The following is a 15,150-nucleotide window of genomic DNA, read 5'->3' on the forward strand; positions in this document are numbered from 1 at the left end:
TTTGCTGAAGTCTTAACTTCATAGCAGTCTGTGTCAATGAAATTGTTAATTTTGCAAGACATCAGATTCACAATTATATTATCATTGAGTTATTTTTTATTCTATTACAACTTTAAGCAAATCTACAGGGAGTTTGGCCATCAATAGAGCAGCTAGTTTAAATAATGTTAGCTATGCTAATGAATGAATGACACCTGTTAAACTCACCTCAATATGTCTTTTACAGCCATTTAACCCACAATGGTCGATAGAAAAGTCACTGTTACAAACAGTGCAGCAAGCAACACTGTCATTATTTTTGATCCCTATTAGACAGGAGTACACTTTAGTGTAGTCTGGGGTGAAGTACGTTTTATATTTTCTTTTTTTTTGGAACACTCTGCCATGACGCTGCAGGACATTAAACTGAACTGATGGACAATGAGAGAGAGAGAGAGAGGTCGACTGTAAACCCCACCCACAGGGAAAACTGATAAGTCTACTTAGCACAGAGAGAGACCAATCAGAATTCTCTCCCTCTCCCCTTCTCCCTCTCCCTCCCCCCCCCCCCACCTCACTCACTCGCTCTCAAAGAAATCGATTTCCAGTATATTGTGCATAATTTGCAGGTGTCAGGGAGCCGCTATCAATATGCGGGAGACTCCTGGAACTTCCGAGAGAGGTCGAATGTCTGCTCAATACATAAAAGCATGCAGACATGGTCAAGAGATTCAGTTGTTTACATCATACAGGTTACAGACAGCAATGGTTTATTGCAGGGATGGCCAACCTCCGGCGCGTTGGATGATTAGAAATGGCGCATTGCACCCCAGTGATATTAATAAAAAAGTAAACCCACTCATGCAAAAAGTATTAACCAAAAGCCGATTTGTAGAAAAAAAATCTAACAGGAATTCAAGTAGCTTAGAACTAGAAATGGGTTTTACTGAGAATAAATCTAAAACTTAGCAATTATTTTTAGTGATTTTATTTCGTGCACATCTTTTGGTGAATGTTATCTTCTTTCACATTAATCTGTTTTCAGTTTTAAAAATGTTCAATAAGTCAAACTAGGAAAGAAGGACTTGTTCTGCAGTCATTCCATAACTGTTCATACGCATTTGATACTTGTTTGATCCTGAGACGCCAGGCGTCGCAGGTTTTTGCCAATCAGTTTACAATTGACACTCGTGCACTATGGAGTTGTGCTTTGTTCGTCTTTTGTGAACATTTGCAGTTTTGTACTTTTTCAAAAATTAAGCCTTGATTTTACATTCAGTTGCCCATCACAGTACAAAAGAAAATGAGCAAAAGAAAAGCAGAAAGTGATAGTAAGCATGAATTCAATGAACAGTGGGAAAATGAGTTCTTATTTATAGCAGGTCCATCAGGAAAACTGTTGTGCATTGTTTGTGAAAACACTTTCTCACATAATAGAAGACATGATCTTAATAGACACAATAAAACACAACATCAAACTGAAATAGAAGGAAAACTGAAGCTAGTGCTTGGGTCTGAGTTACAGAAAGAATATGTGATCAAGAAAAAGGAAGAAATCAAAAGAAGACAAAATACATTTGTTAAAAGTCTCATTAAGGTAAGTAATGTTTATCTTGTTTTTATATTAAATCAATATATCATGTAAAAATGCTAAATATGTCTATATTAACATTTTTACAAGAATTGAATGGGGGTGCAAGAGTTGTATGGTGCATCTGAACTCGTGCATGAAAAAATTGATGCATGGAATGTAAAAGGTTGGCCACTCCTGGTTTATTGGGTTAACATTAGAAGGCATAAAGTTGGTCATGCAATATTGGTGACATTATAGTGTTGAGAGCACTGTATTCAGATCTTCATTTTTCAGTGGATGGGAAATGAATGGACACAAAATCTTGGGTTATTTTATGTGGATTATAGTCCCAGTGTACCTCTTTCTGTCACCACTCAATGGTCTTTACCTTTGCCTGTGGTTGAGTTGGGCCTTCAGGAAAAGATCAATATAAGGAGTGATTGTTTATCAGTGGCACAGGAAGTTCAGCAGTATATTCAAAACAGATATTATGGATTCTTACATATCTACGCCGTTGGTTCAGATAATCCAGTAATAGGTCAATCAAGTGTTCCTGTTTATATTCCAAATTTTCAGGTGACTATTAAGAAATATCAGTATTTACAGTATGTTTGAGATGGTTGCTATCATTTTAGCCCTGGAACGAGTTGAAAATGGATGCCCTGATTAGTGTATTTCTGAGCTCTGATTCGTTCTCAGTTTTTATATTGACTAAAACAGGTATTTCAAATTGTAGGCCAGACATTCAACTTGAGATTGGACAACATCTGTTTAGGCTGCAGGGTCTTTACTCCCCACGTTGGGTTGAAAAAACAAGGTGGTAGGCATTCTTGCCAATCACTAAAATTGAGGATGTAAATGTAGTGGTGCCTTTGCATAAGGGGGAGGTGAAAGTCATAATTATAAAATCAATTCGATCACTGTGGCACAAAGATGGTACAAGGAAGAAAAGGACTGCATTTATATAAAATTTAGAGGATAGTGGGAACTCAACTGGGTGATGAGTATAAAAGGAGGGAAGAAGTTATATTTACACATGTTGTATTGGACATAGTAGATTAAATATTTCCTTGTTCAGAATCAATATTCATGGTACAGGCATTTGTAGGGAGTGGACTTGTCAACAAATGTTGCAGCAAATATTGTTTGAATGCAGTTCCTCTGAGGTGCAAAGGAAACATCTAATTGCTAAATTGAGATCTTTGGGACACACAGTTTAACCTGGAAAGTTTGTTAGGATAGCACTGCCATCATAATGTATGTATGTAAGTGTACATTTGACTTTCTAAAAAGCATTAGACTTTTTGATATTATTTGAATATTTTTGGAGGACTGGGATTTAGTGGTTATACTTCCTGTCTCTTTGCTCTACACTCCAACTCAGTAGGTGGGATTAATGCACCTTATCTTAGTCTACCCATTGCCATTAAAGTTTACAAGAAGAAGATGCTCAGTTGTTCAGATGAAACATCAGAAGGGGAAACCTATCAACCTCCACTTTAAATATATACCCAATGACTTGGCCTCCACAACCATGTGTGTCAATGAATTCCACAGATTCACCACTCTCTGGTTAAAGAAATCCCTCCTCATCTCTGTTCTAAAAGCATATCCCTCTATTCTGAGGCTGTGCCCTCTGGTTCCAGACTTACCCATTATAGGAGCCATCCTCTATCTCAGCCTTTCTATATTCGATGGATTTCAAAGAGATTCCCTCATCATTCTTATAAACTCCAGTGAGTACAGGCCCAGAGCCATCAACTGCTCCTTTAATTCCTGGAGTTACTTTCATGAAGCTCCTCTGGACTTTCTCCAATGCCAGCACATGACTGGCCTTCAATCCGAAACACCATTCCCATATGATTTAACTTCTCAAATATCCAGGCTCCAGATTCCAGTATCTGTAGTTTCTTGTCTCACCATCTACCAATCTACGTTTTGAATTCAATCAATAGCAGATTCTCCTGCATAAAGATTCACCCATCCACGTGAACATGTTGCCGTAGCCAAGGGAAACATTCTTCCTGCATTACTATTTCAGCTTTCCTAATATTGTGTGTCAATGAAGCCACATCTGAATCTTCCTTTAATGAGAGCATACCCTACTTTCAAAGTTCAAAATTCAGAGTAAATTATCAAAGTACATTTATGTCACCATATAAAACCCTGAGATTTATTTTTGTGGACACACAAGAAAGGAGGACAAACAACTGGTGTGCAAAATGCAATAACTGTGCAAATACAAAAAGAAAAAATAATAATACATAAATAAGCAATAAATGTTGAGAATATAAGTTGTAGAGTGCTTAAACTTGAGTCCATAAGTTGTGAAATTAGTGCAAAGTTGGGGTGACTCTATACTCCTCAAACTCTCTAGCATGTCAGGAGTTAAAAGATGTTACATTTTTACATCTTTGATTATAGATTTCAATGTTTGCCCAAATACTGATCAGTTGTTCACTGTTTTCTCTCTCTATCCTTTCTCATGAATTGGGCTCATACTTGAAAGCCTCCAATCTACAGAAAGCATTCCATAATCTTTCGAATTTTAGAAGATGTTGATTAGTGCATCCTTTATCCCCACAGCCACTTCATTCGAAGTTCTGAGATGTTAATTATCAGTTCCCTTCTGTTAGCTTCTCAATCTCGAAAGGTGATGACCTTCCACACAGTGTGGTGAACTACATATACCTGTCTGGACTGCTCCTGTGGCTCCTCCCACAGACCCCTGCTGACTGCTTCTGTGGCTCCTCCCACAGACCCCTGTATAAAGGCGATTGAGGCCTGATGCCCGGCCTCATTCTCCAGGATGTAGTGTTGTTCATTCTTCCAGTCAATAAAAGCCGATACCTCGCTTCTTACGTCTCAGAGTGAGTTATTGATGGTGCATCACACAGTGAGTGAGGAAGATGTAGGTGGTAGTACACAAGACCCTGCTGTACCTTTCTTTCTAGGTTGCAGAGGTACTACAGAGAATCCTTGGCAAGTTGCTGCAGTGAACTTTGTAGATGGTAACAGTTGATTAATAGTGCAAGAATGAAAGAGGAAGGGGATGTTTGCAGTAATAAGTAATTGACCAGGCTGCTTTTTGACCATGTGCCATTAGCCATTAGAGATGTGCCTCTATAGATATTGCTAAATAACAAGATTCATACTTCAAACTGCACTACACAGAAAAAACTTACTATTTCTCTCGACAGATTTGCAGTACCCTCATAGCAGAGAGAATTACAGCAAAGTTTATCAGATTTATCTTTTCATAATCTGCTTTGCATTTTTTTGAATTTTCATACCCAAGGTGTTTATTTTTATCAGGATGACAATATCAAATGTAGGTAGTAATGTTGGTGAAACTAATGTGACTGTTTCAACTCTGACATAGGTATAACATAAATCTGTAGTGTTTATTCCAGAGGATGGGCCACTGATAGTACTCAGTGTACAAGGGGAAAAAACAATTAATGGTGTGTATGTTCTTAGGATTTTCTGTTTTTTGGTCCTTTCGAAGGCTTTGTCAGTTGTGAAGTTTCACCTTTAGGTGCAGAAACCTTTTTCTGACCATTTGTAGCCTTTTCCAATTTGAGCTGAAATAGAAAAGAATTGTAAATTAAAGGTCATAGTAAATGGAATCATTTAATATTAACAGATCAAATCCACAATCAGATTTAATATCACTGGCATATGTCATGAAATTTGTTGCTTTGTTACAGCAATACTTTGCAATACATTATTATACAAAAACTAAATTACTTATACTATAAAAGGAAGTACATTAAATTAAACAAGTAGTGCAAAAGAGAGGGGAAAATACTGAGGTAGTGTTCATGGCTTCCTTGCCCATTCAGAAATATGATAGCAGTGGGGAAGAATCCATTCCTGAAATGTTGAGTATGTATCTTCAGGTTCCTGTACCCCTCCCTGATGGTAACAATAAAAAGAGGGCATGTTCTGGGAGATGGAGGTCCTTAATGATAGATGACACTTTTTTGAGGCATTGCCTTTTGACCAAAAAGTAGCCATTACTGTGCAATTGCCATTGGTAGTTTCAAACAACATAATTAGAGATTTGCCTCAAAGATCCAGCTCAATAATTTGCAGCTTTGCCATGTATCTGTGGCAAATGTTGTAGCACCAGCCACTTCATGTAAGTTTGCAGGTTCAGCCCCCATTACCATATTGTACTGTGCTGCTATTGTTTAATGTAATGTGCTATGCTGCTGTCTGTACTGTAGTGTACTGTGCTGATGTTGTGTAAGACCATAAGATATAGGAACAGAAGTGGGCCATTTGGCCCATCGAGTCTGCTCCACCATTCAATCATGGGCTGTTCCAATTCTTCCAGTTATCCCCACTCCCCTGCTTTCACCCCATACCCTTTGATGCCCTGGCTAATCAAGAACCTATCTATCTTTGCCTTAAATACACCCAGTGACTTGGCCTCCACAGCCGCTCGTGGCAACAAATTTCATAGATTTACCACCCTCCACATCTCAGTTCTAAAAGGATGTCCTTCAGTCCTGAAGTTGTGCCCTATTAACCTAGACTCCCCTATCATGGTTAATAACTTTGCCATATCTAATCTGTTCAGGCCTTTTAACATTCGGAATGTTTTTATGAGATCCCCCCTCTTTCTCCTGAACTCCAGGGAATACAGCCCAAGAGCTGCCAGACATCCCTCATACGGTAACCCTTTCATTCCTGGAATCATTCTCGTGAATCTTCTCTGAACCCTCTCCAATGTTAGTATATCTTTTCTAAACTAAGGAGCCCAAAACTGCACACAATACTCCGTGTGGTCTCTGGAGTGCCTTATAGAGCCTCAACATCACATCCCGGCTCTTATATTCTGTACCTCTAGAAATGAATGCCAATATTGCATTCGCCTTCTTCACAATCAACTCAACCTTGAGGTTAACCTTTAGGGTATCCTGCACAAGGACTCCCAAGTCCCTTTGCATCGCTGCATTTTGAATTCTCTCCCCATCTAAATGATAGTCTCCCTGTTTATTTCTTCCACCAAAGTGCATGACCATACACTTTCCAACATTGTATTTCATTTACCACTCCTTTGCCCATTCCCCTAAACTATCTAAGTCTCTGTGCAGGCTCTCTGTTTCTTCAACACTACCCGCTCCTCTACCGATCTTTGTATCATCACAGTACTGTAACATACTGTGCTGTTGTTGTGTACTGTAATGTATTATGCTATTGTGTACTATAATGTACTGTGCTGCTGTTGTGTACTATAATGTACTGTGCTGCTGTTGTTGTGTATTGTAATGTACTATGCTGTTGTGTACTGAAATGTACTGTGCTGTTGTGTAATGTAATATACTGTGTACTGTAATGTATTGTGCTGTTGTGTACTATAATGTACTGTGCTGCTGTGTAATGTAATGCAATGTTTATGCTACTACTGGATAGGAGATAAGTAAAACCAGAAGGTTATCCTTTGTGCACAAATAATCAGAACATAACACTGTTAGAAAGTCTTGAAGGGGACTTAATGAAGGATTAGGCGGGTGGCTGTAAGCACTATGCATGAAATTCCAAACATTTCTCTGGGCCTGGTTGATCAACAAATTTTAATTGTTAACACTTGGTCTATAAAACCTTCCGGTTTCAAGCCTTCACCCTGAAATTAAGTAAAAATGTGAAAATAGATTGCTACTCCACAGCTCAAAGGACACACCTCTGTGATGTATTGGCCTAATTTTTTTGCTATATCACTTTCAATAACTGTTCTCTTTGTGTGTTAGTAGTCTCTGTCATAGAGAGCATCAATATCTTATTGTAATTAGTGTCAGGTTTCAGAATTAATCCTTCAGTTCTGGAATTCTGACCAATATTTAGTCCTTAATCATTAAATCAGATAATCCATTTCTTTTCAAATCCCTATTTGCGGGGGCTCATTTAATACAAATTGGCTGCCACATTTTGTCGAATATAGTAATGATAATACAGCAAATCTTAACTTCACCAGCGACGAGAAACTTTAATACGTAAACTAAGGCCACTGACAGTTCCACATAAAATATGGGCACACAAAAAGAAAAATAATCTAGTTTAAATCTGGTTGGAAATTTTGTAAGAATAGTTGTACCACTCTGAAGTTTAAGTGCAGACCGCTGTTTATTCCAAAAGCTGTATTGTTATCCTCTGAAATGTGTCTCTATTTATTCTGCTATTATAAACATACCCGCTCTTGATAGTGGCTTTCGAAGTAAGCCATGTCTCGTTCCTCAGCTGTGGAAAGGTGGGCAAATCGACTTAGCCCATAAACATCTGCAGAAGAAGAGGAAAGAACTGGTTGTTGACAGATATGGAAAAAAGCAGTGATATGACTGTTTTGTGCAACTGGACAGTTAAAGTGCTGAAGCAACACACACCGTTTCACTCCGTGCTCAGTAATCCGTCCAAATCAATGTGAGCGACCAAGGACAAGAGGTGGATTCCAGCTCTCTGTAGTTTAATCCACCCATCCCCCAATGTTTGCATTTAGGATCATGGAGCAATACAGACCTTTAGCCCACATTGCCCATCAGCCCATGGTGCCCACCCAGCTCATGGAACATAAACAGCCCACAGTGCCCACCTGGCCCATGGTGTTTACCCAGCCCACATTGCCCATCCAGCCCACGGTGCCCACCCGGCCCATGGTGCGTATCCAGCTCACGGTGCCCATCCAGCCCACATTGCCCACCCAGCACACGGTGCCCACCCATCCAACAGTATGTATCCGGCCCATGTTGCTCATCCAGCCCACAGTGCCCACCTAACCCACAATGCGTATTCAGCCCACATTGTCCACCCAGCCTACGGTGCCCATCCAGCCCACAGTGCCCACCCAGCACACGGTGCCCACCCATCCAACAGTATGTATCCGGCCCATGTTGCTCATCCAGCCCACAGTGCCCACCTAACCCACAATGCGTATTCAGCTCACATTGTCCACCCAGCCTACGGTGCCCATCCAGCCCACAGTGCCCACCCAGCTGATGGTGTGTATCCAACCCATGTTGCCCACTGAGCCCACAGTGCCCACCCAAACCATGGAGCATAAACAGCCCACGGTGTGTATCCAGCCAATGTTGCCCACCCAGCCCACACTGCTCACCCAACCCATAATGTGTATCCAGCTCACAAGTGTGTATCCAGCCCATATTGTCCATCTAGCCCACAGTGCCCACCCAACTCAAGGTGCGTACCCAGCCCAAGGTGCGAATCCAGTCCCTGTTGCCAACGAGCTCATGGAACATACCCACCCCCACGGTGTGTATCCAGCCCACGTTGCCCACAGTGCCCACCAACCCATGGTATGTATCCAGCCCATCGTGTGAACCCAGCCCACAGTGCCCACTTTGCCCACCAGTCCACAGTGCCCATCCAGCCCACAGTGTGAATCAAGCCCACGGTGCCCACTTTGCCCACCAGCCCAACTGAAGTACACAAGTCATCAAACTTTTCTAAAAATAACCTTTCATTTTGATATTGTCATACTTTTTCATTAATAATGGATTAAATAAGCAAATTATTCTGATACATTTTCAACGCCAACCTCAAACTACTTAGGAGTTCTTAATGATTGATGTGTTTTACTCAAGGTTATTAATGTTTCAAATTCTCTACTTAAAGTGTGTGGATACTCAATCATTGTGTATATTTAAGAGGAAGATTGATAGATTTATGCAAATTAAGTTAATTAACAGAGAATTACAATCAGGTTTATTATCACTGACTTATCTATATAACACAATGCAAAATAACTGAGCTGAAGTTGATACCTTTTTTGATGAACTATAAGACAGAGGAGCAGAATTATGCCAATCAGCCCATCGAATCAGCTCTGCCACTCTATCATAGTTGATTTATCTGGATACACCCTCTCAACCCCATTCTCTTGCCTTCTTTCCATAACCTTTGACACTCTGTCTAATCCTATCAATCTCCACTTTAAATATACACAATGACTTGGCTTCCACAGCTGTCTGTGACAATGGTTTCCACAGATTCATTACCCTCTGACGAAAGAAATTCCTCCTCATCTTTGTTCTTAAGGGATGTCCTTTTATTCTATTGATGAGGGTCAGTTAACATACTTCATAGTCTTACATTTGGCTGATGCAGACAAGAAACTCTCATGGTTATTTTGCTTTCCAAACCCCACCAGACTCCTGCTGTGGGCCAGTAGCCTTTCCTCTGTAGACTGTACTGTTTGTGTACAAATCTGTCCTTTTAATTTCTATCTGATTACTGTTTGAGGTGTACAATAGAAGAGATCGATACTGAAAACTAGTTTTCAGCTGAATTAATACCTGGTATGATTCACCTAGTTTCATCTTTCTGAATCCCTAAAGGTCTGTTGAATTTTATAGTGGTTATAGGAGAGAATGTAAGAGGTTAGTAGGGCAAGAGGAGACATGAAGTGTTGTTGCAAAGCAGGACTGAGCGGAATCACAACTCTATGTATGTAGAGTGGAACTGGGGAAAGAGCTGGCCCCTTCAGGGCTTGTGAAGAAATCTATGTGTGGAGCCAGGGGATATGGGTCACCAAGAACGCTCACCTTTCTGAGGAGGCTGAAGGGAGGTGGACAATACACATCTAAAGTCATGTCATTCTACAAATGCATAGGAGAAAGCATCCAAACAAGCTGAATCACTGCAAAGTATGGAAACTGCACTGTGGCAGACAGGAAGACATATATTCAGAAAGGTGCCTGCAAAGGGCCAGTAGCAATATGAAGGATCCCATCCACTCTTCTCATGGACTGGATAGTCACCAAGGAGGACACTATCTAGCATCCAAGCCAAGACCACCAAACTCAAAAGCAGTTACTTTTCCCAAGAGGTAAAGCTGATCAACACTTCCACCCACTAACCCTATCCCCCCCCCACCTCTCCACACCCTCAAACACCACTACTTTATCATTTACTGTCAGAGTCACCTTCTATGTATATAAGCTATCTTATGTATTTATATTTATTGTGTTTTTCTCATTATTATTGTGTTCTTTATCTTATTGTGACTTTTTTTTAAAAATCCTACTGCTGTGGATCTGGAGTAACAATTATTTCAATATCCTTTACACTTGTGTACTGAAAATGACATTAAACAATCTTGAATCCTGAATCTCAAATAAATGCTTCTCATCAGTATTCACCAGGGAGATGTGGGGGATGGAGAGCTGGTGAAGGAGAGGGATGCCAATACTCTGGAACATGTTTGTGTCAGGAGGGAGGAACCATCTATAGTGTAATGGGAGATAGATCCCCAGGATCTGGGATCTCTTCCAGGATATATGAAGAGCAGGGCAGGGATTGTTGGATCTCCGATGGAGAGTTTTGCATCTTCATTAGCCTCAGGTGATGTACTGGAAGATACCAAATATAGATCCCACATTCATAAACAGCAGAAGCGATAAGAGGGGGAAAGATTTAAAAGGGACTTCAGAGTCAACATTTCACACAGAGGGTGGTGCCAGAGAAAGAAGCTGAGGCAAGTACAATAGTATCATTTAATAAGTATTTGGATCAGGTGACTTGTGTGCAAAATAGTCATCAATAATAAATCTGGAAGAATGCAATTATGTTTTCTTGTTTTTTGACTTACCATCTGTTGGTTTTCCTGCATTTATTGCATCTATTTGTGGTGCGAAAGCTCTCAGGAAAGGGTGGTCCATAGAAGTCGAAGGTGCATCAAGAATTTCATTGCTTGGTGCTCCTGAAAAATAATGGGGGTTGTAAAATTTAAATAATTAAAACCAGAAGACACTAGGTCTTTGTGTATTTTACAAGCAACCATTCAGCAAGCTACCTATCATACTTACAGCATTGGTAGGCAGTGCCACCTGCAAACACCAGCAGTAACCCCAGGAACACAGAACCATAGTTTTACTTCAATGTAACTTGCCCCCTCATAAAGGATAGCACTGGGGGATCAGCAGTGGAGAGAGTCAGCAGCTTTAAATTCCAAGCTATTAACATCTTGGATGACCTGTCCTAGAGACAGTATAGAAGCAATCACAAGGAAAGTGCACCAGTTTATTTAAAAGGTTAAGGCAGTTTGGCTAATCACCGAACACCCTAACAAATTTTGTAGATGTACTGTTGAAAGTATCCTCACAGGTTGCATCTGGAATGGCAATTTGAATACACAGGAATGCAAGAAGGTGCAGAGAATAGTAGACTGTACCCAAAACATAATGGGTACATCCCTCCCTACCATCAACAGTATCTACAAGAGGTACTGGCTCAAGGAGTCAACCACCATCATCACAGTCCCCACCATTCGGGTCATGCCATCTTCTCACAGCTACCATCAGCCAAGGGTAACAGAAGCCTGACGCCCTACACCATCAGGTTCAAGAATAGTTACTTCCCTTCAAACACTTGGTTCTTGAAACAACCAGTACAAAGTTAATCTATACCTCAGTATAGCAAAGATATGACAAACTTGCTCTACAATAGACTTGCTTTTTGATCTATTTGGGTTCTTTCTTGTAAAATTTGCATATAATGTATGGATGATATTTCTTCTTGTGAATGCTGCTTATCTAATGCTATGTGCATGTAATGCAGCTGCAAGTAAGTTTTTCATTGCACCTATGCATATGTGTACTTGTGCATGTGACAATAAAGTATTTTTCTTAACAATCATTAGTATCAGAACTGAACCCTATCTATTATGTCAGTGAGACCGATAGCAAGGGAATTGAGTAGTCTTGGTTGTAGCGCAGACCAGGCCTTCATGCCACAGGGTTGCCTACTGCAGCGCCCAGGGAAAAAACCCGCTGGAGACAATATGGGAGAGAGCAGAAACATGGCAGTCATGCTGGAGTTTGTGCTGGGTTGGGTGATGGCTCCTCTCATTAGTGCTGTCCTCCAGTGTTCGCTTAGTGGAAGACAAGCTGCAACTTGTCTGCAACTGCACTAGCACTTGATGAGCGAACTGCTGCGGGCTTTTTCTTGCCAATAATATCCATGTACCATCAATCTACAAGATGTAACACTAAGGGACTTGGGCCATATGCATTTTTGTGTGTGACTATATGCATGTTCCCTGGGTTGAGTGGGATCTTGGATCAGCCATGATGAAATGGGCTGAATGGCCTAATTCTACAGTATCTTATCACCAAACAGTTATTACACATAGGACAATCCATAATAACCATCCAGATATAATAATTCAGGATAAACAAGCAAGAGCAATTTAATTAATAGATATAGCCATTCCAAACACAAATAACTTACAGAAATCAATAAGTGAAAAACACCAGACATATGCTGAATTAAAAGAGGAAATTGAAAGATTTTGGAACATGTCCACACGGTAGGCTTATTCAGAAAGTCAGAAGGCATGGGATCCAGGGAGGTTTGGCCAGGTGGATTCAGAATTGGCTTGCCTGCAGAAAGCAGAGGTTTGTAGTGGAGGGAGTACATTCAAATTGGAGGGTTGTGACTAGTGCTGTCCCACAAGGATCGGTTCTGGGACCTCTACTTTTCATGATTTTTATTAATGACCTGGATGTGGGGGAAGAAGGGTGGGTTGGCAAGTTTGCAGATGACACAAAGGTTGGTGGTGTTGTGGATAGTGTAGAGGATTGTCGAAGATTGCAGAGAGACATTGATAGGATGCAGAAGTGGACTGAGAAGTGGCAGATGGAGTTCAACCCAGAGAAGTGTGAGGTGATACACTTTGGAAGGACAAATTCCAAGGCAGAGTACAAAGTAAATGGCAGGATACTTAGTAGAGTGGAGGAGCAGAGGGATCTGGGGGTACATGTCCACAAATCCCTGAAAGTTGCCTCGCAGGTAGATAGGATAGTTAAGAAAGCATATGGGGTGTTAGCTTTCATAGAATCATAGAAAATAGGTGCAGGAGTAGGCCATTCGGCCCTTTGAGCCTGCACCGCCATTCAGTATGATCATAGCTGATCATCCAACTCAGAACCCTGTACCTGCTTTCTTTCCATACCCCCGATCCCTTTAGCCACAAGGGCCATATCTAACTTCCTTTTAAATATAGCCAATGAACCGGCCTCAACTGTTTCCTGTGGCAGAGAATTCCACAGATTCACCACTCTGTGTGAAGAAGTTTTTCCTCATCTTGGTCCTAAAAGGCTTCCCCTTTATCCTTAAACTGTGACCCCTCATTCTGGACTTCCCCAACATGGGAAACAATCTTCCTGCATCTAGCCTGTCCAATTCCTTTAGAATTTTATACGTTTCAATAAGATCCCCCCTCAATCTTCTAAATTCCAGTGAGTATAAGCCTAGTCGATCCAGTCTTTCTTCATATGAAAGTCCTGCCATCCCAGGAATCAATCTGGTGAACCTTCTCTGTACTCCCTCTATGACAAGAATGTCTTTCCTCAGATTAGGGGACCAAAACTGCACACAATATTCCAGGTGCGGTCTCACCAATGCCTTGTACAACTGCAGCAGAACCTCCCTGCTCCTGTACTCAAATCCTTTTGCTATGAATGCCAACATACCATTTGCCTTTTTCACCGCCTGCTGTACCTGCATGCCCACCTTCAATGACTGGTGTACAATGATACCCAGGTCTCGTTGAATCTCCCCTTTTCCTAATCGGCCACCGTTCAGATAATAATCTGTTCTCCTGTTCTTGCAACCAAAGTGGATAACCTCACACTTATCCACATTAAATTGCATCTGCCATGAATTTGCCCACTCACCTAACCTATCCAAGTCACCCTGCATCCTCATAGCATCCTCCTCACAGCTAACACCGCCGCCCAGCTTCGTGTCATCCGCAAACTTGGAGATGCTGCATTTAATTCCCTCGTCTAAATAATTAATATATATTGTAAACAACTGGGGTCCCAGCACTGAGCCTTGCGGTACCCCACTAGTCACTGCCTGCCATTCAGAAAAGGTCCCGTTTACTCCCACTCTTTGCTTCCTGTCTGCCAACCAATTCTCTATCCACATCAATACCATACCCTCAATAACATGTGCTTTAAGTTTGCACACTAATCTCCTGTGTGGGACCTTGTCAAATGCCTTTTGAAAATCTAAATATACCACATCCACTGGCTCTCCCCTATCCACTCTACTAGTTACATCTTCAAAAAATTCTATAAGATTCGTCAGACATGATTTTCCTTTCACAAATCCATGCTGACTTTGTCCAATGATTTCACCTCTTTCCAAATGTGCTGTTATCACATCTTTGATAACCGACTCTAGCATTTTCCCCACCACTGATGTCAGACTCACCGGTTTATAATTCCCTGGTATCTCTCTCCCTCCTTTTTTAAAAAGTGGGGTTACAATAGCCACCCTCCAATCCTCAGGAACTAATCCAGAATCTAAGGAGTTTTGAAAAATTATCACTAATGCATCCACTATTTCTTGGGCTACTTCCTTAAGCACTCTGGGATGCAGACCATCTGGCCCTGGGGATTTATCTGCCTTTAATCCCTTCAATTTACCTAACACCGCTTCCCTACTAACATGTATTTCCCTCAGTTTCTCCATCTCACTAGACCCTCGGTCCCTTACTATTTCCGGAAGATTATTTATGTCCTCCTTAGTGAAGACAGAACCAAAGTAGCTATTCAATTGGTCTGCCA

General features: G+C 41.0%; 1 protein-coding gene and 1 long non-coding RNA gene across 2 annotated transcripts in view; one reads left to right on the forward strand and one right to left on the reverse strand.

The window, feature by feature from the left end:
* LOC140713926 (uncharacterized) overlaps nt 1-15,150 on the forward strand; it is a 38,175-nt gene that overhangs the window by 672 nt on the left and 22,353 nt on the right. The window contains exon 2 of the long non-coding RNA XR_012095775.1: nt 1,505-1,576. This is a non-coding gene — a long non-coding RNA (uncharacterized lncRNA). The remainder of the gene's footprint in view (nt 1-1,504; nt 1,577-15,150) is intronic.
* Nucleotides 4,938-15,150, reverse strand: part of fam221a (family with sequence similarity 221 member A) — a 45,862-nt gene continuing 35,649 nt past the window's right edge. The window contains exons 5-7 of the mRNA XM_073024623.1: nt 11,163-11,273; nt 7,752-7,837; nt 4,938-5,136 (exon numbers count right to left, since the gene is read on the reverse strand). Coding sequence (XP_072880724.1) covers nt 5,029-5,136; nt 7,752-7,837; nt 11,163-11,273 — 305 coding nt within the window. The 3' untranslated portion in view covers nt 4,938-5,028. The remainder of the gene's footprint in view (nt 5,137-7,751; nt 7,838-11,162; nt 11,274-15,150) is intronic.

Source organism: Hemitrygon akajei, chromosome 20, assembly GCF_048418815.1.
Source record: "Hemitrygon akajei chromosome 20, sHemAka1.3, whole genome shotgun sequence".
Taxonomy (NCBI): Eukaryota; Metazoa; Chordata; class Chondrichthyes; order Myliobatiformes; family Dasyatidae; genus Hemitrygon; species Hemitrygon akajei.